General features: G+C 46.7%; 1 protein-coding gene and 1 pseudogene across 3 annotated transcripts in view; both read left to right on the top strand.

Annotated features, from left to right (window-relative positions):
* ATXN7L1 (ataxin 7-like 1) overlaps positions 1–14,746 on the top strand; it is a 233,765-nt gene extending 219,019 nt beyond the window's left edge. The window contains exons 9-12 of one of the 3 annotated variants that reach the window (XM_012650369.1): positions 1,217–1,338; positions 5,690–6,641; positions 9,824–9,898; positions 11,599–14,746. In XM_012650369.1, the coding sequence (XP_012505823.1) occupies positions 1,217–1,338; positions 5,690–6,641; positions 9,824–9,898; positions 11,599–11,637 (1,188 nt within the window). In that variant the 3' untranslated portion in view covers positions 11,638–14,746. Of the gene's footprint in view, positions 1–1,216; positions 1,339–2,776; positions 3,083–5,689; positions 7,030–9,823; positions 9,899–11,595 lie in introns of those variants that run through there. The other 2 variants (XM_012650371.1, XM_012650370.1) reach the window with 2 other exon arrangements.
* Positions 14,747–15,523: 777 nt separating this feature from the next.
* Positions 15,524–16,730, top strand: LOC105815164 (annotated as a pseudogene).
* Positions 16,731–22,451: the final 5,721 nt, after the last annotated feature.

Here is a 22,451-nt window from a genome sequence, read left to right as displayed (position 1 = left end):
AGCCATGTATTACATTTATATATATACACACATATATATATATATAAATTTTTTTTTAGACAGGATCTCGCTCTGTTGCCCAGGCTAGAGTGCAGAAGCATCATCATAGCTCACTGCAAACCTCAAACTCCTGGGCTCAAGTGATCGCCTGGCTAATTTTTTTATTTTTGTAGACACAGGGTCTTGCTATGCTGCTCAGGCTAGTCTCAAATTCCTGGTCACAAGTGATCTACCACCTCAGCCTCCCAAAGTGCTGGGATTACAGGCATGAGCCACCTCGCCCAGCTCAGCCACATATTTTAAACATGATGGTGTGTTTCAAGCATTTTATGGGACCTTGTCTCCCCAATCCATTCACTAGCCCAGATCCCTACTATCCTCATACTAAGGAGGAAGAAGAAGAGAATGGGATGCCCTGTCTACACAATGGTAGTTGAGTCAGGTACACAGGCATTATGTATATATATAACACACAACAGTCATGCAGTGAGTCCAAGGCGAAATGTAATAAAGTATGCAATAGGTGTGCCGGGGGAGTTCACAGTGGGAAGGTTAATCAGAAGAGGGCCACTGCAAATCAGCATCTTGATTAGGGCACCAAGAGAGAGAAGGATTTGAATTGACAAAGAGAAGAGGGATGGAGACAGCAGGCAGCGGGAACAGCATGCACGGAAGCTTGACAGCCTGCAGGAGCTGGGGGGAGACAGAGATGAGTTCGGGACCGGGAAAGGAAGGCTTTTAGCCTGGCTGGAAGCAAAGAGGCTCTATTGACATCGGACAGGAAAGGCGTGACCCGGGACGCCAGAACAAGCAGTTTCCATTACTGCGATGAGAAGCAGGGAGCCACTGGGTTCCTTGAGAAGATGGACGATGTGATGAACAGATGGTGCTGAGAAATCGCCCCGGCTGCCGGCGGTTGTGCTGTTTGTTTCTTAACCTAAAATACTGGCTCAGTCCCTGGAGTGGAGAATATGGCCCCCTCAGCGCCACAGAAAATTGAATGTAGCTGTGGTTGAGTTATAATGTGAGGTTATGCAGAAAATCTAGAGCTCAAACTATGGCACCACAGAAATATTTTTGGCTTCAGTACTATTTGCTTCTTTATTTCGAGTAAAATGGTGCCCCTGTGTGTTTTTATGCAAATGTTATTTTTCTCTGTATAGTTTATATTAGCTTATTAACCTGTAATCAAAATTAAAATTTTTTTTCCTCACAGTTTTGCTCATTCGGCAGTCGCCTCATGGGACGCGGGTACTATGTGTTTGATAGAAGATGGGATCGTTTTCGATTCGCGCTAAACTCCATGGTAGAAAAACACTTGAATTCACAGATGTGGAAGTAAGTGAGCAGTTTTTGTGCGGTATAAGATTTGAGCTGCCCCACAATGATCTGAGCCCTAACTTTCCAAGTAAATGTCAGTGGTTGGCTTTTCACAGAACAAAATGATTCTGAAATCGGGATTCTTGGTTAATTCTTAAATGTCAGGTCTTAATGGTTTGCCCAAAGTTTTTTAGAAACACATATGATGTGTTGTATGCTTTGCTTTGGAGATCATTTCTGTGTTGGTTATATTCTAAACTAAATGAAAAGGATATTGGATGAGATCTTGTTTATTTAGCAGTGTTAAAGGGCCTTTTTTATTATTACTACTAAGAGCATCTAAGGATATTAAGAATGTACTTCTGCTTGCAATGTTAATGCTACAATATCAGTACTAAAGATTTCATAATGGTTATGGACCAATTTCTAGTTGTTTGCTGTCCTGTGAAAACATGTGAACAGTTGCCAACAGGGCAGATCCTGAGCAATGCTGTGAAGTTGGTTAAGTTTGTCTTTGGCCCTTCCCATCTCCCTAGGACGCTCTCCTCACCTTTACTTGTACTTCTTTCTCCCCTAGACTCAACTTATGTTCCATTTCTCTCAGGTCCCTTTATTCTCCAACACTTCCCAATGTATTTACATATCATTGGGGATTCATAAAAAGGGAAGAGGCCTTGATTTGGTAGAATGCTATCAGGAAGGCATGGCAGGCCTAGACTCTCCCAAACCACAGCACACAAGGCACTACCACGCTGGCCACTTGATAATGTAAGGCCAGCCCACGGGGTATACCCGTCCCTACTCCTACACAGGTGAGCTCTCCAGATATCATAGTCCATTCCCGTCATGGATCATGTAAGCCTGGGCCCAGAGAGCCCAGGATGGCCAACAGCTGAGACCCCCACTCTGCCCACGGAGGCCCAGGAGAGGCAAAGAAGGCATTCCTAAGAAGTGGGAGGGGAACAGAATTCAAAACTTGCCCCTCTCCCAGACAGCTATGACACCTCAGCCCCTTTTCTAAAAGCCCAAAGAGCTTCCAGACCTGAGCTTCTAGAAGTCAGCTCCATTTGTGTCTGCGTTGAGCTCTCAGGGTAGACTTAGGACTAAATGTCGACATTTAGTATAAGGTAGGAAAGGGCCACAAGAGAAGCTTATCATTTCTTCCTATTCGAGCGACTGCCCGGTGTGTCTAAAGGGCACCCTTGGTATCTGCTTGTGCCCACTCCAAACAGCAACAGGTTGGCGCTGCATGTGGGGTTACCGTGATCTGTTATTTGGTGATTGATCCTTCTGCGCTTGTTCCCCAAGATGGCAGCCAGCCCTGGCGATTCTCGCAGCCCTTTGCTCTCCTGTTGTGTGGAAGTGTAAATCCCGGACACGCGGAAGGAATGTGTTGATCTGTATTGCACTCCCTGGTGTCCTGTCCGCTCAAGCTCCATGTTCCTTTCCTCCTCAGGCACAGAAGCCCGAGCCACAGGGCATCAGGTCCCTCCCCCCTGTTCAGGACTTGCCTAACCAATCTGCTGTCACTGAGCAACATTGGGGCTGCCTGGGTGTCAACTCTGGAGAGCGTAGCACCCCGCTGCCCTCTCAACCTCGCTGCCCAAACCCCAGGCCCCGACGGGCCCGAACCTGGAGGGATGGCAGCCGATGGGGGCGTGGAAGACATTAGGAAGAAAAGGAACGGCCAAGACTCTTTTTTCTTTAACAAGCATTTAACTCTGCATCAGGAGACGCCAACACAGTATTCTCTTTCAGCCAGGTCAGCATCTGGTCCTCCATGCCACCTGGCAGGGGAGGATGGGCACTGTCAGTAATTTATTCGCATCTATGGGCTTGTGTATGGGACTTCCCTAGGCCAGTGTTCAAAGCTTAAGCCTGGGCACAGCCCAGCGAAGCTGAAATCCACCGTCATTCAGCACCTAGAAAAACACATTCGGCCTGGGGGGAGGGGCTCCCCGCGACAGTGAGCTGCCATGTGCTCCTTGCCCTGCCTCTCTCCTGCCCCGCTCCCCTCCCGCTGCCCCCACCGTGCACTCAGGATCAGTGGGGAGAGGAAGGATAGGGACAGAAAGTATGCCAATGGCAGGTAAGATTTAGGACTTCAACTCTGCTGGTCAGCACAAGCTGAAGCATGAATTTATACTATTTAATGGGAAAGTTATAAATTGGGACATTAAAAGTGGATCCCATTCAAAGTCATGGATCAGGATCCTCTCTAAATGAGCCATCTGGTATTTGTAAATAACTTTGTATTACAAGTAACTGCCAAACCTCTGCCCTCATGTATTTCCATCCACACGTCAGCTGGTAAGGAGACTTGAGTCAAGGAAAGATTGAGTGGGATGCCTGTAGTACCACAGCAAGGCAACAAAGGCAGCAAGAAAGTTTGCTGACGCCTCACATGCTGAGAAATGTTCCCTAGCCCCGTCAGGAAGGGGTTGTGCAGTGCCAGACAGTTCTAAGGATGTGTAGACCTCTCCAGTCTGGTGCCCTGGAAGTCCTTGCCCAGCATGCATAGTCCCTGACAGTACGGTTGTGTTGCTGCTGAGATTCACCTGCTCGCCCATCCACCTGCCCATCCATCCATCCGTTCATTCACTCATTCATTCATTGCAACAAGTATTTATGGAGCAGCTTGTTTAGTGCTGACAGGATCTTTGACCTTCTTCAGGCTTGAGAGAAAGTAAATTCACAAACGCCGTCATGGCCGCTGTGGGTTCGGCAACATTTTTCTCTTATATTTGATCTCCTCGGTCTGACATTTTCAAGGACACTGTGCTTCTATCTTCAAGGATTCCTCTGGATTCCACCCTAAAGATGGAAGCCACAGGCTCCACCAAAGTGCAGGCCAAAAAAACAGAATCTTCAGGGAGAGGAAGGCTAGGAGAGGCGTTTGCTTCTCAGCGGGGCCTCTTTGTAGAGTTCCCTGGCACCTGGTCCTGACACTACAGCCGGGAAGGTGGCCTCCAAAGGAGAGGAGGGACTCCATGAGGCCTGCTGGGGCACAGGCCTTGTGTGCAGCTTTCAGAGAAGAAAAGCTAGTTCCTAATTGCTGGTGAGCCCCAGCTACACTGAAAATAATTTCCTCGGGAAGTGGGGGGTCCGTGGGGGGACAGTGAGAAATAGAAAAGAACCAGCTTGAAATCATCCACTCGGCTCCTGAGGTCAGCATCCTGTCCTGCAAAATCAGGAACAGTGACCCCACAGCCACTGTGCCTTCTTCCGATCCCCAGAGTAGCAGCAGCGTTGACCCAGGCCATAGACTGGACATGGGAGCCATTTCCAGCACAAGTCAAAAGACTGAGCTTGCAGGGAGGCTCCAGAGGTGACCCGCTGCCTGGTGCTGGCCTTGGCTCCGGGGAGTTCACTCTGAGGCGCCCCCCAAGCTCCAAGAAGACCAAAGAAGAAAACAGTGGGTTTCCCCTCTCCCATCCGTATGTTCCCCTCTTGCGCATATCCTGCATTTATCTTCAGAACAAACTAGAAATTCCTGGTCCCCTTCTCTGGACACATGAGAGACCCCCACTCTCACCTTTTCCAAACACAGGGATAGGAAGACCTGCTGAAGGGCAGCCACGCTCCCATATAGCTCCTCTGAGCGAGAGCTGAGTTAGGGTGGGGTGAATAGGAAAAAAAACAGCCAGTTGTAGGTATAGGCAAATGACATCGTCTCCATGTCCTGAGCCCCTGCCCCTCCGCGGCTGGGCTGCCAGGACCCAGCAGCTACAAGCAGACAGGGAGTGGGGCTCTCTGCAGAGTACGCCAGAAGCTGCAGACGGCAAATGCAGGAGGATGCAGACTGCCTCCAGCCCAGAGCAGGGTGGGGACGCAGGGGACAGACAGGCGCTGGGACACCCTGAGGTCTGTGGACAGAGGCTGCAGTGGGTAGAGGGGGACACTCCAGCCCCTATGCCCAGGTAGCAAAGCCCTGTCCTCACATTTCTTACTTCAAACCAGGACCTACATGTGAGATGACCACTTCTCATTAAAAACCACCGTCATTGCTGCCAAAAAAAGAAAGAGAGAGAGAGAAATTGAGAGGGGAGAATACTGCTGGGAAAAGTTATATTATAAATAACATTTGCCTTTTACTCATGAACCAAAATCAGCCATTGTCCAGTAGCCAAGCATGGAGAAAGCATCTGAGGACCTGGGAGTGATTCCATTTAGGCGCTGGCTGTTGCAATGGGGGCACCATGAGCAAGGGCCATTCTTCAGATCTCACCATCCTTCAAGGCTTCATGCTCCATAGTCTGGTTCCGCCAGGGTGTGCTCTGTAGCCCTGATGCTCAAACTTCATCGAGCCTCCCGAGCAATGCCGACCCGACGTCTCACTGTTTCTCTTTCACTCTTCTCTCATGTTTAGGAAGATCCCTCCTGCGGCAGATAGCCCCCTGCCCTCGCCAGCAGCCCACATCACCACCCCTGTTCCAGCATCCGTTTTGCAGCCTTTCAGCAACCCCAGTGCTGTGTATCTTCCTTCAGCTCCCATCAGCTCGAGACTCACCTCTTCTTACATAATGACATCAGCCATGCTCTCAAACACAGCTTTTGTGGCATCGCCGGACCCGAGCGCCCTCATGCCCCACACCACAGCTTTCCCTCATGTGGCCGCAACCCTCAGCATCATGGACTCAACCTTCAAGGCCCCATCCGCCGTGTCCCCGATACCAGCCGTCATCCCTTCCCCATCCCACAAGCCATCCAAAACCAAAACCAGCAAATCCTCAAAAGTCAAAGACCTGTCTGCCCGTAGCGACGAGTCTCCAAGTAACAAAAAGAGGAAGCCGCAGTCCTCGACTTCCTCCTCCTCCTCTTCCTCCTTGTCCTTGCAGACACCCCTCTCGTCTCCATTGTCAGGGCCCCACAAAAAGAACTGTGTTTTGAACGCCAGTTCTGCTTTGAACTCCTATCAGGCGGCCCTTCCCTATAACAGTATGTCCGTGCACAACTCAAACAACGGGCTGAGCCCACTCAGTGCCAAACTGGAGCCCTCAGGACGGACCTCGCTGCCCGGCAGCCCCGCGGACATAGCGAGACAGGTGGGCGCGGTGGGAGGCAGCAGTGACTCCTGTGCCCTCTCTGTGCCCTCCCTTGCGCTCCACGCAGGGGACCTCTCTCTGGCCTCACACAATGTCGTGTCTTCTCTGCCCCTCTCTTTTGACAAATCAGAAGGAAAAAAGCGTAAGAACTCGAGTTCTAGTAGCAAAGCCTGTAAAATCACTAAAATGCCTGGTATGAATAGCGTTCACAAAAAGAACCCGCCCGGCCTTCTTGCACCGGTGCCCGAGCCCGTTAACAGCACCTCCTCTCGGCAGGTAAGGGACCTCCTGGCACTGCCTTCACCAGCTCTGGGGGGCAGGGGGAGCTGGGCAGCGCCCCTGCTTAGCCAGGTGGCTCAGACAGGTGACACAAGCGGGACTCCTTTCCTCGCCTTGCCCAAAGGCAATTTTCACCCTCTGCTTTGAGAGCAGTTTATTTAACAAATAATTGCTACAACTCTCACTTTGTGCTGGGCACTGTTCTAAGCACTTTACAAGTATTACCTCATTGCGTCCTCACAACACCCCAGTGTAGTTGGAACAATTGTTACCACCACTTTACCGATGAGTAAACTGAGGTACAGAGAGATTCTGAGTTCCCCACTCCATGTCTGTCTTATATTTTGAGGATCTGAGGACAATGTCATTAAAAAGCTCTGTTGCTGAGAAGTTTGATCTGATCTCTGGGAATCCCCTTAGGAGGAGGCTGAGGCCCAGGCAGGTTAAATGATGACCCAGGGTCCCACCTGGGTAGTGGTGGCCTGTGTGTCCTGGCTCCCAGGTGACTGTCCCTCTCACTTTACCAGGCTGCCTCAGCCCCCACCTCCTCCTAACATAACTCCTTCCTTCCTAAAGGTGCACCTCCCACCAACTGGCAAAGAAGTGTTCAGTGCCATTGTGCAAATAGGAGGGTGTGTCGTGGGAAGCTGAGAAAACGTAGTGCAATCTGAGAAGAATACATGTTTCCTTCCCTCTAGCCCTGCTCTCATCCCCGAGTCTAGTCTTCCTCCTCAGGCTGTGGGAGCTACTTAGGAGAGCCCACTGCCACCCCCGCCCCTGACTCTGGGGCCGCTTGGACGCAGACAGGGCGCAGAAGCGGGGAGGGGCCCGGCCGAGTGCAGTGCGGGGCACTGGCCTGCCCGGCAGCCTGCACCTGTGGGGGCAGCGTGTGCAGAGACTGCAGTGGCAGCCGCAGCATTAAGGGGGCCAAACCCCAAGCCCAGCCGTATCTAGGGAGGAGGACTTTGGAGAGATGGGAGGCAGTTGTTAAAAAGATGTTTTAATGTTTTGTGTCACCGTTTATGAGACTTGTTATAACCTCACGAAGAGCACATCCTGAGGGGGATTCACAAATCACAAGTACACACATGAGAAACAGCAAGTTTGGAACCCAAGGGCCAGACAAGCTGCAACCCGCGGCCAAGGTGAGAGGAGGGGAAGACGCAGGTCCTCTGGCTAGAGCCTGGGGCACCATCTGGCTCCCCACTTCCAGGGGCATGGGGGCGGGGGGCCAGCGCCCGAGGGCTCTACCTGGAGACGAAACTGCTGGTCAGTGCCACCTCCAGGTCTCAGAGTGGAGGGCAGAGCAAGGGCATCTCAACCTTGAATATGCACACGCATCACCTGGGTGTCCTGTGAAAATGCAGGTTCTGAGTCAGCAGGCCTGGGTGGGACCAGGAGTCTGCGTTTCTAGCAGCCTCCCAGGCGATGCCGCGGCACTGGTTTGCAGGCCACACCTTGGGCAGCAAGGCTACATGGCATCGTCCTCATTTTAGGTAAAGTCCCAGCAGCTAACACTTACGTGATAGGCTCTGTTCCAAGCGTTCATTTTACAGTTAGCTGCTATTACTCCCATTCTACAGAGGAGTAAACCAAGGCGTAGGAAGGTTAAACAAGGTACCCAAAGTAAATATTAATAACTACACAGCAAGTAAATAGCAGGGCTGGAATTTACACTCAGGCATTTTGACTGGAGTCCGGGCTCCATGCTGTGAATGGAGTGCCTCTGTGCTGAGTCAGTGTCGCTGTGTTGATCCTTTGGTCTGCAGGACGACACGAAGTGCTGGGTAACCGGCAGTGGAAAGAGCAGACAAGTGCTCAGGAAGAAGGGGAATCAAATAACCTGGTGCATTTAATGGCTGCCTCAGGTCCGGTCAGCATCGGTTCTCTAATGCAAGGGATACCTCGGTGCTTGTCATCAAGCCATTAAGAAAAGGCTCTGGGCCGGGCACGGTGGCTCATGCCTGTAATCCTAGCTCTCTGGGAGGCCAAGGCGGGCGGATTGTTTGAGCTCAGGAGTTCGAGACCAGCCTGAGCAAGAGCGAGACCCCGTCTCTACTAAAAATAGAAAGAAATTAATCAGACAACTAAAAATATATAGAAAAAATTAGCCAGGCATGGTGGTGCATGCCTATAGTCCCAGGTACTCGGGAGGCTGAGGCAGAAGGATCGCTTGAGCCCAGGAGTTTGAGGTTGCTGTGAGCTAGGCTGACGCCACGGCACTCTAGCCTGGGCAACAGAGTGAGACTCTGTCTCAAAAAAAAAAAAAAAAGAAAAGAAAAGGCTCTGTCCAGAGCCACCACCAGTGATGTCCAAGTGTTGGGGAAAGGCAAAGGCCCGTGGGTTTGGGAGAGGCAAAGCATGAGCTTGAGAAATCCAAGATAAACCTGTGCCTTGGGGACAACTTTGGGATCTATTTAATTGTACCTGATAGGTGCAAGGCCAGAAGTTGCCACAGAAATAGAAAGCAAGACTGAATGTAAGGCAATGTCTGTACGCAAAGGCCAGTTCATGCAGAAGAGGAGCTGTTTATAGGGCAAAGGCCAGAGCTGCCTTTGTAAACAAGACAGGGACATAGGGTTAGTACCTGGAATCGGCTCCCCCGGGGACCCAGCCACCACATGGTCACACAGGAAGGGGAAGAGCGTAGCAGCCACACCCACATGCCCCAGCTCAGGCCCTCCCCTCCACTAGGAGCACCATCAAACAGCACCCTATGTCTCCTGGCCAGGAAAACTGACCCAGAAGAAGACCCAGGCGTTCTATCTGCAGCTGATCTAAGGGAGTCGGGGCTAGAAACAAGATGGGTCTGAGACCGAGGGTCAGAGGTGGAAAAGCTAGGCCTCTGCTAAGTGATGTGCTCCCAAGAAGGGCCCGGATTCTAACCAGATGCCTTCATCCTCATCCCTGAAACATGCAGTCCGTCCACCCAGGGAGCAGAGTCAAGAGCTCCCCCCGATTCCACTGTTCCTCTGGGAAGGAGAGGGGCATCGCTGAGGTACCCTCCGAAACAGTCCCATTTTCTGTGCCATTTATGGTGGAAACACCAGTTCCGAATCAACGTGTGGGAATGAGGCATTGCTGTGCTGCCCCTCTTCTTCCCTGGCAACCTGTGGCGTAGGTGGGCCTTTCCCAGGCCGGCTCGTGTGTCTTAGTGGGGCTTCACTGGTGTCTTTCAGGTTGGGAAAAATAGCAGCCTAGCTTTGTCACAATCCAGTCCTTCAAGCATATCCAGCCCAGGACACAGCCGACAGGTAAGTTACTGGGGGACAAAAACACATGAGCTCATCGGCAGGGTGGAAGGAGTGTGGGCCTTGGGATCAGACCCTGGGTCGGCTCTCATCTCCAGTGAAGAGCATGCCTACCTGGCTTCCAAACCTCGGCCTCTAGTTACTAGCTGTGTGCCCTTGGGCAAGTGACTTCATTTCTCTGTGCTTCCATTTCCTCCCTCTATAAAGTGGGGATCATGACTGCCCCTACCTCATACGGCTTTTGTAAGGACTAGTTTATTCACTTAAAGCCACTAGAAAATGCCTGGCACATAGCAAACGTGCAAGTGTTAGCTATTATTATTACCAGCTGTATGATCTTAGGCAGATTTCTTCTCTGAGTCTCATTTTTTTCATCTGTTAAATGGCAACATTGCTGCCTACCTCCTAAGGCTATTGTGAAAATGCAGTAGGATGATGTTGATGAAAAGCCCTTGGCATATGTCAATCACTGCTTTCTCAAAAGCCTCCGGTGAGCGGTAGCCGCCACTCCGGCTGTAGTTTCATGTTGGGAATATTCAAAACAGACTTAGCAGTTTGATAAACTTGAGATATGAGAGCAGTCAATGTGTACACCCAGTGACAAATGATTTTCTCAATAGAATGCATGTGTGTGTGTCTGGGGGTGACCAGGGACAGTCAGAGGATGAGGTTGTGCCTGTTATGTATGTTTGGAAAATATATGTATGTGTATATTAATACATACCTGTGTTGTGTTGTCTTAGTGTGCCACATGTTTTGCAGACACCAAGTAATGATGTGTTTGCGTTTTGCTCTTTGGAGTCTTCCCACAAATCTTGGGTAGAGTTTGGATGAAGATTATGGGGAAACAGTTTTTGTACCCCCAGGTCAAGAAGGGTCTTCTCCCCATTTTGAGACACTATCGCCCTTTTTTTTGCCAGTGCACCTGCAGCCATCGCCTGTGCTGCGTGGTGAGGGAGGCACATGTATGCCCAGGCAGTCGGCCTCTGGTTATGGGGTCTCTTGCAGAGGTTGCTGAGTGTACCTGGAGACTACACTTTCATCCTTACCGAGCATGGTGTGCATGTGCCCATAACTCCAGATACACCTGCTGGGAACCCAAAATGCCGGCAATCAGCCTTAAAAATAATCACAATAGCTATCACTTGTTGAGCCCTTTCTCTGTCATAGCACAGTGACTATGCCCTTGACATACGTTACACCTTTAAATCTTTTAACAACCCTGTGAGAAACAAGATGATTATACTCATGGCGTAGATGAAGATGGCTGCACTAAGAAGCTAAGTAACTTGAACCCAAAATCTCCAACTCCAGAGCCTCTATGTTTAACCCAACACTATTCTTCTTCCTTAGATAATTCACTAGGTCGTCTACAGGTTATGTAGGAAAAGGTGGACTAATACATTGAAAAAATGAAGACATCAATTATTTGATCACCTCTTCTGAAGAGGAATCCCATAAATGTCCCCGGCACTTGTCACTGTGTTTTCCTCTACAGCGAGGGTCTTTGTGACTACTTTACATATGTTGAGTCCTTTCATCCATCACGTCATTTGCTGTTACAGCTGCCCTTTACCGTGTCCAGGAGGTGGGATATTATCCTTTCTACTGGAGATGAGAAAACTGGGGCTCTGTCCTTGAACTCTTGTGGATAATCTCAAATATACGGTTTTGAAACAAGTTTTTCTTTTCTTTCCTAGAAGAACACAAACAGAATGGGCAGGATAAGGACTCTTCCATAACAAGACTATGAAGCCACTTCCAAACCAATTCCAGGCCACCTGATCCCAGGCCCAGGGAGGGGAGTGGGCCATGGGGGAGAGTCTATTTCTTCTGCCCTGCCTGTGGCTCTGGCCTTTCTTCTTCTTCTTCTTTTTTCTTTTTTTTAATTGACCAGTTTTTAGTTTTGAAGAAAAAGGCAAAAGAACGTGAATTTGAGATTTACAGAAAACAACACCAGTGTTTTGTTTCTCTTGTCTTTCCTTTCATTTGCCACATTTATACATTCTTCCAAATTTGGGGCACTCCCCTAGCTCCTGATGCTGCTACTGCACCATCATCTTGCTCCAGCCATGAGAGCAGACATGGCAGAACATCAGTTCTGGGTTGGCACCATCTGAAGCTCTTGAACTTTAGCACACCCAGAGCCCTTTTCCTTCCTTGTCCTCTCCACCTGATCCCTCCCACCCCTCCACCTGCCACTCACTGGGTCCCCACTGGCCCTCAGAAATAGCTGGCTCTTACAGGCTCCCCTCTGGACTTTGTGCAGGGGGAGGTAATTTTGCTGGGGAGAAGCTGAGAGCAGAGAGACAGAGGGTGGGAGGGAGCGGGTGCCCTCATCAGGTTTCTACAACTCGACATGGCCGGATCCTAATGCTAGGGGCAAAATTGAGAACAGCTCCATTTAACGATGCAGCTTACCCACATCCACTGCCCAGCTGTGCAGCTCAGAAAGGAGACACCAGGTCAGGGACAGGGGCTGGACTGGGTATGGGAGGGTGGCAGGAAGCAGAGCTGGGAGGTAGGGGACAATCAATCCCTCAAAAGATGGTGGGAACCCAGTGACTGTGGTGGTCTGAGCTTGTTGGGAATCTACAGAATCCCTTCCAGGCACTTGCCCAAAGTCGGGTGAGCCAGAAAGGGAGAAATCCCAGGAAAAAAGCCACGAGAACTCAGAAAGCCACTCCCTGAGGAGGCACGGTGATCACACACAGCTGCTGCAGGTTCTCAAGGCGCCCTCTGGGGCTAGGAAGGGTCCTCTAGGGAAAGCTTCCCTGGAGGGTTATGTGTCAAACCCCTTGCGAGAATAAATACTAGCGTTTCCCACCCACCCCCGTGCCCTGGGCCACAGACACCCAGTGGGATCAGCACAGCCATTGACCAGCATGTGCTACGTTACCAAATGCCCCCACTCAGAGACAGCCATGCCCAAGAAGGAATGGGAAGGACGAGCCACTGCTTAGTGACGAAGAGCCATTTGGAAGAGCTGGAACAGAGCCATTGGAGCCCAGCAGCTACAGAAATATTCACACTGGAGTTTTGAAAGAAAACAGCAACACCATAAGCTCTAATAGGGAGTCCTAATCAGGAAAGAAATTAACAATATAAAATAGGTGTTCTGTGCTAGTAATCGTGTAACTTTGCATATGGGATAGAGCAGAGCTACTAGGAGGTTTTGCTTTATCCTTAAATCAGAAATGAATGCTAGTTTTGCAGGTGGGCACAACCCTCGTCCCCACCCTGACAGTTTCCTTTTCTTTCCCGTCCCCCAACCCAAAGATCAGACTACTGTTAAGTTTCACCTTACGACTGGAATCTGCAAAGACGGGAGGCAAATGGAGTGATTTGCATCAATGGAATTGCACTGACAGTGTTTCTTATAGGATTACTAAATTTTTTAGTATAAAATGAAGATTTTTTTAAAAATCAGGAGTTGATATTAGTATCAGAACATTAGTTCAGATGATTTCATTTTTATTTCTACAGTGTTAAAAGTGCACTTATATGCTGGTTTATTTACATCTTGGGAAAAAGAGACTGCAAATTGAAGGGACGATTGTTACTTTTTCTTTTTTAAAAAAAAGGTTAAGGCAGATTTTAAGACTTATAAATGTTTAAGAAATTATAAACAAGGTTAGACTCTTTGGAAAAAAGCTTAGAAGATATTCTTAAAGTAAATTTTTATAGTGTTAATTTTGTAATAATTTATGTTTTACTATATTACAGAGCTAACTGACCAGAATAGTTTCAGAAACAATATGAAACTTAGGAAAGTTTAAGCAATGTTTATATTTTTAAAATGTTCTTTGAATTATGTTTTTAATTGTACATTTCTTCAGACTGAAAAGTATGTACATATCTTTGTTATTTTTGCACAATTTTTGTCTTGTTCGGTTTCAGAAGTCTGTTGTTTTTTATAATTTATTTTGAGTTGTAAAACTCACGGGAGTAAACACAAAACAAAACAAAATCTCAACAACAAAATAACCCTCTGATTTATAAACTCTTGTATTCGAGGAGGGAAAACAAAGGTTGGGAGATTCAGTGGCTGCTCCTGAGAAATAATGTCTCGACAGAGACTAAAGGAGCCGTTCAGCTTAAACACTGTGGCTCTCTCCACCTGGAATTGGAAGCTGGAATAAAGAGGCTCCCCATCGAATGCTGCTTACTTTGTTGAAAGACTGGCTGTGACCAAGGTGAGGATATTTCTGGAAAACTGAGCAAAAAAGGGAAACCCACGGCATTTCTTCCTTCATGATCAACTACAGGTTTACTTTACAATGATGTGTTAGAAACTTGCAGCTTGAAAAATGGAATGCAAATAAAAGGTTCTCTTTGGGTTTGTTTTCATGGAGTTAAACTGGAGCAGCCTATGAAGCATTATTAGGGTGATATCCTTTGGGTCCTTCTGTTCTGCACACCCACTCAGTCTTCTCTCCCGGCCCCTTGACTGCACACACCCCTGTTTGCCTGAAGATCTCCTGACTTGTCGCCAGCCATAGAGGCTCGAAAGCTCTGGTTGTTAAGCATAACGCAATGCATAGACCTGTCAGCCATAAAAAAAAAAAAAAAAAAAAAAAAGCGACTTGGATAACTTGTATGCCTTCTTTTGTATCAATGTACCAATTGTAAATAACGCTGATCAACCTTTGTAGAGAATAGTTTATACAGCATATTCTATTATTGCTGATTCTCAGTGAACTCCTGTTTTAAAAAAGGAAAAAGAGAAATTTTCTATTTACCTTCTATTTTGTTATGCTGTCGGCCCATGGCACTTTAACAAAACTCTGTGGGTTTTACGTAGCTGATCAGTCATGGGGTATATTAAATAACTGTTGTTGCACAGACAAGAATTTGCACCTGCTCATTTGTCCTTTCCTACTACCGATTTTAGAACCTTTTCCAGAAGAATTTTGAAGAAAGCATGTCCAATCATCCTGAACAAACGCCACACTTGTGGAGTGGGTTTCCTTTCTACGATCCATATTTTGTAACACTAAGTATTTTCCTTCTTTGTCCCGCACCTTTATGTATTAGCACTATCAGATAGAATTCATTCCATGCCTGTGATATTGTAAGCAGAATTAATGTCTAAAGTAGGTGTAAATAGTAAATTCTATGGCTTACAGTTTTAAAAGGAAAGAACAAACATGTATCTATTGATACTGCCATGGTTCAACACCAGGCCTGGAAATATTCTCCAGTGAGCGATTGTATTTTTTTTTTTTTTTTTTGTTTTTTTTTTTTTTTTTGTAACATGGCTTTGTAAATAAAATAATTTATATGTTTGTAAAACGAAGTCTTCGTGTTTTCATAAAATTTAAATTTGGGGCATTTTATTTTTCTTTTGAGTGAAGGCATTCTCACTTGAAGAGCCTTCCTGTTGGAATTATGTGTGAGGCAGGAGATGACAGAGAGTAGAACAGAAGACAGCGAATTCATCCAGCAAATATTTACAGAGCATCCTCTCTGTGCTTGCCCTGGGTTAGGCGCTCTGTGCTCAGCGATGGGAAACAGACAATCCCAGCTGCTTTCTGGAAGCAGCCCAGTAAGGGGGGCCGGAGGGAGAGCAAATATTAATAAATAAACACACGATCAAATGTGACGTTACAGATTGTAGCAAATGCTATGGTGGAAAGAACTGAGCTCTATGAGCGAGAAAATAACAGCGGAAACATGTAAAGCAGAGGGAATGCGCAGAGGGGGGCAGTGGTCTGTCAGGGTGTTCTCTCTGAAGTCGCCTGAAGGCAGGGCTCACCCAAGTAAGAAGAGCTTGGGGAGTTCTTGCTGCCTAAAGAGGATCCACTACTGACAGAGCAGGGGCAGAGAGATGGACAGAAGGTGGGGACAAGGTCACAAAATGTCTCATAGAGTTCGGATTTTGTGCCAAATCCAGCAGAAATCCTTCAAAAGGGCTGTAAGAAGGAGCACAGTATGATCTGCTCTGTTAAAAGGGCACCCTGGCCGCTGTGTGGCAAATCAGTTGGACGCTATCGCAAGAGACCTGATGGGAGAGAATGTCAGTGTGGTCCCAGGATGACACAGTAGCTGTGAAGAGAAGTGAATGGATTCCAGATTTAATTTAGATAGGAAATTAACAAGACTTGCTTAGGATCTAGTAGAGCAATTGTGTTGGGTGGAGATTTCACTTCTTAAGAGTGAGCAAAAGAGGAACAGATTTTCCGAGGGGCCAGCAGAAGGAGTGTTTAGTGGAAAACAGAAGCTCTGTCTTGTACTCTTCGTATAAGCAGCCCAAGGTGATCTCCGAAAATGGCTTGATGTTCACTTGACCCAGTAAACCTACAAAATCATGCAAATCAAGAGGCTCAAATCTTCTTACTCACTTCAGGAACACCTGTGAAAATGCCCAGGCCATCAGGGGTATGTCTATCTGAAAAGCCACCAAAAATGTGAAAAACAGCACTCTGCACAAGCAATGTGTGTCATTCCATCATCACAGTGCTGGAGTGGTAGGTGTGCCCAGGCCTAGTGGCAAGGCTGTGGTCAGTGACCGAAAAAGAGTGCTGAATTTTTGCTGTACATGCTTAAAAATACAGAGAGCACTGCTGAACTTAAAGGTTTAGATGTAGATTCTGTGGTTATTGAGCACATCCAGGTGAATAAAGCGCTCAAAATGTGTGCCGTACTTACTGGGCCCGTGCTTGGATTAACCCGTACGTGAGGCCCCCGGCCATGTGAGATGATCCTTACTAAAAAGGAACAAATTGTTCTTAAACCAAAATAGGAGGTTACACAGAAGAAAAAGATATCCGAGAAAAAACTGAAACTAACAGGCCAAAATTTATGGCTTGGAAATAAATTCAGCATAAAATAAATGCAAATAAAAGTTTGTTGTTTCTTTTTAAAGTTCTGTTTTGAGGCTGGGCGAGGTGGCTCACACCTGTAATCCTAGAACTTTGGGAGTCCGAGGCAGGAAGATCGCTTGACACCAGGAATTTAAGACCAGCTTGAGCAAGAGTGAGACCCCATCTCTACCAAAAATAGAAAAATTAGCCAGGCATCCTGGCGCACACCTGTAGTCCCAGCTGCTCGGAAGGCTGAAGCAGGAGGATCTCTTGGGCCCAGAAGTTTGAGGTTGCAGTGAGCTATGGTGATGCCACTGCACTCTAGCCAGGCTGACAGAGCAAGACCCTGTCTCAAAAAAAAAAAAAATTCTGTTTTGGACACGTATCTTTGCTCGCGTAGATTACTATAAAACATCTAAACTGTCAAAAAGGCATGATGTACACATGGCTGAAGCTATTGACAGGTCTAAGTTGAAGGGATCAATTTGAGAATCTTGAGTATAGACAGCCCCTGACTTACAATGGTTGAACTTAACGATTTTTTGACTTTACAGTAGGTTTATCGGGACATAAGCCCATAATAAGTCAAGGAGTGCCTGTGTATGACTGTTATTTAGAGCCACAGGTATGTTTGTGACACTTTAAAGAACATAAAGGCAGAAAAGAAGAGAGGGTGGTGGAAGCAGAAAGCTGGTGAGGAGCCCTAAGGTGAAGCATGCACCAAGAGGAGAGAGAACCCAACAGCAAGTGGTTCTCTGGAAGCCAGGGCTGTACAATGTTTCAAGGAGGGAGCAGTCAACTGAATCAGATACTGCTGCAAAGTGGAAGATGGAGACGGCAGCATGTCTGGGGTTTTGTAATGTGGAGGTCATTGGTGACTGTCGGTTTCCTACAGCTACCATAACAAATGACCACAACTTGTTGGCTTAAAACTCAATTGATTCTCTCACGGTTCTGGAGGCCAGAAGTCCAAAATCAAGGTGTCAGCAGGCTGCATTCCCTCCAAAGGCTCTAGATAGGAATCCTTCCCTGCCTCTTCCTACTTCTGGTGACCGTTGGCAATCCTTGGCATCCCTTGGCTTAGAGAGACATCACTCAAATCTGTCTCCATCTTCACAGGACCTTCTCCCTGTGTTTCCTCCTTAGCTCCAATATCCTGCTGCTTTCTTTTATAAGGACGTTGGACTCAAGGCCCGCCTTACACTCCCTGATCTCATCTGGAAATGCTTAATTACATCTGCAAATTCCCTTTTTCCAAACCACGCTTGCAGGTTCTGAGGGTTAGGACTCATCTTTTTGGGAGTTAGTGACCTTAGCAAAGCAAATGTGATGAAGGGGGGGCAAGCCAGACTGGAGTGGTTTGAAGGGTGAATGAGAGCTAAGCGAGGGAATGCAGTGTGTGTAGTCAAGTCCTTAGGAGGTTAGAAGGCATGAGGAAGTTGTAGGACTTTGTGTTGTTTGTTTTGTTTTTCATGGCAGGAAAGACCAGATTATAATTCACATGCTATTGAGACTGGGGTAATAAGAGAGGGAGATGTTGAAGAAGCAAGAGAAAGGGGTAATTTAGAAGAGAGAAGCCAGGAGTGGTGGTGTGCACCTGTAGTCCCAGCTACTCGGGAGGCTGAGGCAGGAGGATCACTTGAGCCTAGGAGTTTGAGTCCAGCCAGGGCAACATAGAGAGACCCCATTTCAAAAAATAAAATAAAAGAGAGAGAAAGAAAAGTTCTTAAGATGGCAAGAGGGAAGTGTGGGTCTTTAGAGAAAGAGGGACACTTCTTCTAAGGTAAGGGGGGGAGTCAGCTTGTAGATTCAATGTTGGGAAGATGAGGGAATGCCCATCTGATGGCTTCCATTTTCTCAGTGACCATGAGGCCAGTTGAACGTGCATGAGAGCTGGAGAGAAAGTTGAGAAGAATAAAGAGTGAAGTAGTTAGTAAAGAAACTGAAGAAATTCAGATTCAAACTAAGAAAGGAAAAAAGAAAAAAGAAGAAGAAGAAGAAGAAGGAGAAGGAGAAGGAGAAGGAGAAGGAGAAGGAGAAGGAGAAGGAGAAGGAGAAGGAGAAGAAGAAGGAGAAGAAGAAGAAAAGAAGAAGAAACTGAATTTCCAGACAGTGTGAGAGCACATTTGAGATTTGTGATCAAAGAAAGACCCTGGCGTGGAGAAGCCCAGCGTGGACAGTGGTTTGAGTACACTAAGGGCAGAGCAAGGCCACTTGGAGGCAAAGCTCTCAGGCAAACTAAGGCAGATAGTTTTGTCATTTTGCCTCAGGCCCAAGTGAATATTTTCACTATTGTGCAGAACAGAAAAACAGAGGAAGCAGATTTGAAGGTTGGCACATAGCCAGCATATTAAACAATACTTGTATATTGGATTGTCCACAGTCACAAAACATTGGTGTGGCACTTCCAGCACCAAGGACTTCTTTCGTCTACCAGTTTTCTGAGAGCCTTGACTGTGACCGGCCACGCAGCACCGTGCTGGCCTGGGTGACTTCAAACTCCATTCTGCAAGGGGCCTGTACATTCTGTTTTTTCTGAATCTGAGACTCTGGAAAGGCTCTATGAAAACTGGAAGTGATCTTAAAGACCCTCTTCTACAGGTGAGGAAACCGAGACACTCAGAGGTTAAATGAGGCACTACGACCGACCGTGCAGCTGGCTGATGGGCACTCTGTTTGTTCCTTCCACCTGCTGCTCTTCCCCTGTACGTCGCTGCCTTCTGTAGCAACAAACTCCACCTGCAGACTTTTCTTCCTAAGCCACTGTGGACATTTCCATAAAAGGTGTTCGAAAATTCTATGTTGTCTCCTAGTTGGTTTACTTAGGTTTCTGTAATTGATTTTACCATACTCATTTATCTCCTTTTTGGTTTTTTCCATTAGGCAATAACTACTTGCCTAATGGATTATTTCTTGCTTTCTGATCTAGTTGGGCTATTTCAGAGCAGCAGGTTTTATGTATCCATGTTTCTGAGCAAAGTTCCCAGGAGTGTATTTTAATAAGTTTATTTTCTATTCATCACATCTTCACAAGCCATTCAGCTAGAAAAGCAAATGAGGAAGATGCAAAAAAAAAAAAAAGAAAAGAAAAGCTGAATGCCTCAAAAACCAAATCAGTCTCACATAAGTCTGCATCATTGCAGAAGCACCGTGGGACGCCTGCCAACAGCTCAGAGGTGTTGCATTTATTGAGACAATTCAAAACACAAATCTGATCTGAGAGCATTCACATTGGGAAGGTTCTCAATTTGAAAAGTTGTGGAACTTTTCTAGGTTTCCCCTTTAGCCTTCAAATATTTCAGTGAATTTTTAATCAAAGCAAACAGCGTCATCACAAATACATTTGCTTCCTGTGCAACTTGAACAAGTCCTGTGGAAGCTGCTATTAAAATAGGAGCTTCTACAGTCTATATTAGGATTTTGATTTTCTCTCAACCCACTTCACTTCCCTTACTGATTTCCTAGCTAATCTTATCACCACCCTCTTTTGTCCCCCTAAAAAATCTCTTCCAGTTTCCTGAATAATCCAGACACAGGCCTGGGGTTTGGCAAGAGAGGGTAACAATTCTGGCACATTATTGGAATAGGGCAGTATCAGAGCCCCAGGAGAGGGAAGAGAACAGGGAGGGAAAACAACACTGGATTCTGGGGCTTTTCCATTGGAAAGGAGCAGATGCATGTTTTTGTTTTTGTTTTCAATTCCCACAAGTCTTTTGGTTCTGTCCAACTCAATAAACTGAGAACATTTTGATATGGACTAGATATACGACACTGAGAAGACGACCAACTCACGCTACTTGGGATATACCCAGAGAGGGTGCCTCCGAGCCCACGTTCGCCTTTCAGCACTTTGAGGACGTTCCTGCCAGGTCTACACTGAGCCCAGGATTGTTTAACATTTTAATTAATGAATTGGCATTCAAAGTCACCTTGGTGAATTAAAGCCATGAATACAAACAGATTGATTCATAGAATAGCTGTTACCTTTGGGGGGCACATGAGAGATTTCTGGCATGCTGGAAATGTTCTGTATCTTGACCTGGGAGTTTTTTAAATGAATCTCATCACCGTTGAAATATTTATGAGGCCGTATGCTTTAAGATATGTTCATTTTACTGTGCGCTCTTACATTTAAAAGTTTACGCACACATACCAGGTAAATGGCAGACTTGGAGTGATAACTGTCTCAGCAGAAAGAAGAAAGTTACAAAGTGATTTGAGGAGAATGCTGATGAGAAGTTCATTTTCTCGCCCAGTCTCCCAGAGGCAGTAGGTACCACAGAGGAAGGGGTACAACAAGGTGTTGAGATGGGGACAGGGTTTGAATGTCTCACACGAGATTGCTGGGCCCCCCAAACCTCCCTTCACCCACCCCACACACACACCCCAGGCCTACAGCAGGGAACTATCAGGTTATTTTCTAGAGAAATCAAATGAGGCACTCAGAGGTTCAGGATTCAGAGATACCAGGCTCAGCAAAGAAAGTTACCTTGGGGCGGGGGTAAAGGTGGGGTGAGGCACGAGTTTATCTCTTTTCATCATAAATTCATCTGTAAAACTTTAATTTGTTACAATTTACGTGTGTTGCTTTGGTATTTTTGAAAATTTAAGTAAGCATAATAGCAAGATGCCTAAAACATAAAGAAATTAATGGGAGCCATTAAGTGATCTTACCCTCACGTTCGCCAGAGTACAGTGTTTGGCTCTGGGCTTTGCAGCTTAAAAATATATAGGACCAGAGAAAAACTGTGAACGTGATCAAATATAATTGATTACAGTGAAAGTGGAACCTACTTCCCTGGAGGTGGTTAAAAATGGAATGCCTGGCTTGTCTTTAAAAGCAATCTGCTTCATAGGGGAAATTTCCCAATGGAGATTCTGCACTGTAAAGCTTGATGTGGATTACCATATGGGTTACATTGACATTCTGGGGCTTTTTCATTCCAAAAACATATATATTTCATGTTTACTTGAACTCCAAATTTGTCTTTAGAGAGTCCCTTAAAATTCCAAGGGGGCAGGACCAGGGCCGTCTTGTTGTTTGGTTCCTAAATAGTGTCAGGTGTACAGTTGGCGTACAATAAATGTTTGTGAACTTAAATGAAGGGAGGCAGAGGTGGGAGGATGTCTTGAGGTCAGGGTTACAAGACCAGACTGAGCAAGAGCAAGACTCTGTCTCTAACATAGAAAAAAGTAAAAATAGAAAAAAATTAGCCAGGCGTGGTGGCTCACATGTGTAGTCCCAGCTACTTGGGAGGCTGAGGCACGAGGATTGCTTGAGCCCAAGAGTTGAGGTTGCTGTGAACCAGGCTGATGCCATGGCACTCTAGCCCAAGCAACAGAGCAAGACTCTGTCTCAAAAAAAAAATAAAATGTGAAGGACCCAGTGGTGTGCTTGTAAATGGGTAACAACAAGGGTTGTTGGGAGGTGAGAGGGAAAGCATTTGAAAATTTCTGTGACATAAATACTCCCACCATGGCTGATGTCATGCAGCAGCAGCATGCACACAGAGCTGGGAAGAGACACCGTAGACCCGCATGAGGCTGTGCAAGTAGCTCCAGCTCAGCAGACATGCAATGACCAGCAATACTATATTAATTTGCGTAAAACTATGTGAAATAATGTATCCCATAAGTCCAACAATAAGAACTTGCTATCACTTGGAGATGACCAACATTCACTACCAACAACTTTTACCATGTTTACTTTTAAATGTATTTCTGCTTAAAAAGGGTATCAGGGCCAGGCA

This window comes from Propithecus coquereli, unplaced genomic scaffold (assembly GCF_000956105.1).
Source record: "Propithecus coquereli isolate 6110/MARCELLA unplaced genomic scaffold, Pcoq_1.0 Scaffold32, whole genome shotgun sequence".
Lineage (NCBI taxonomy): Eukaryota > Metazoa > Chordata > Mammalia > Primates > Indriidae > Propithecus > Propithecus coquereli.
Note: the sequence above shows the minus strand (reverse complement) of the source record. Positions and strands in the feature narration are given on the sequence as shown.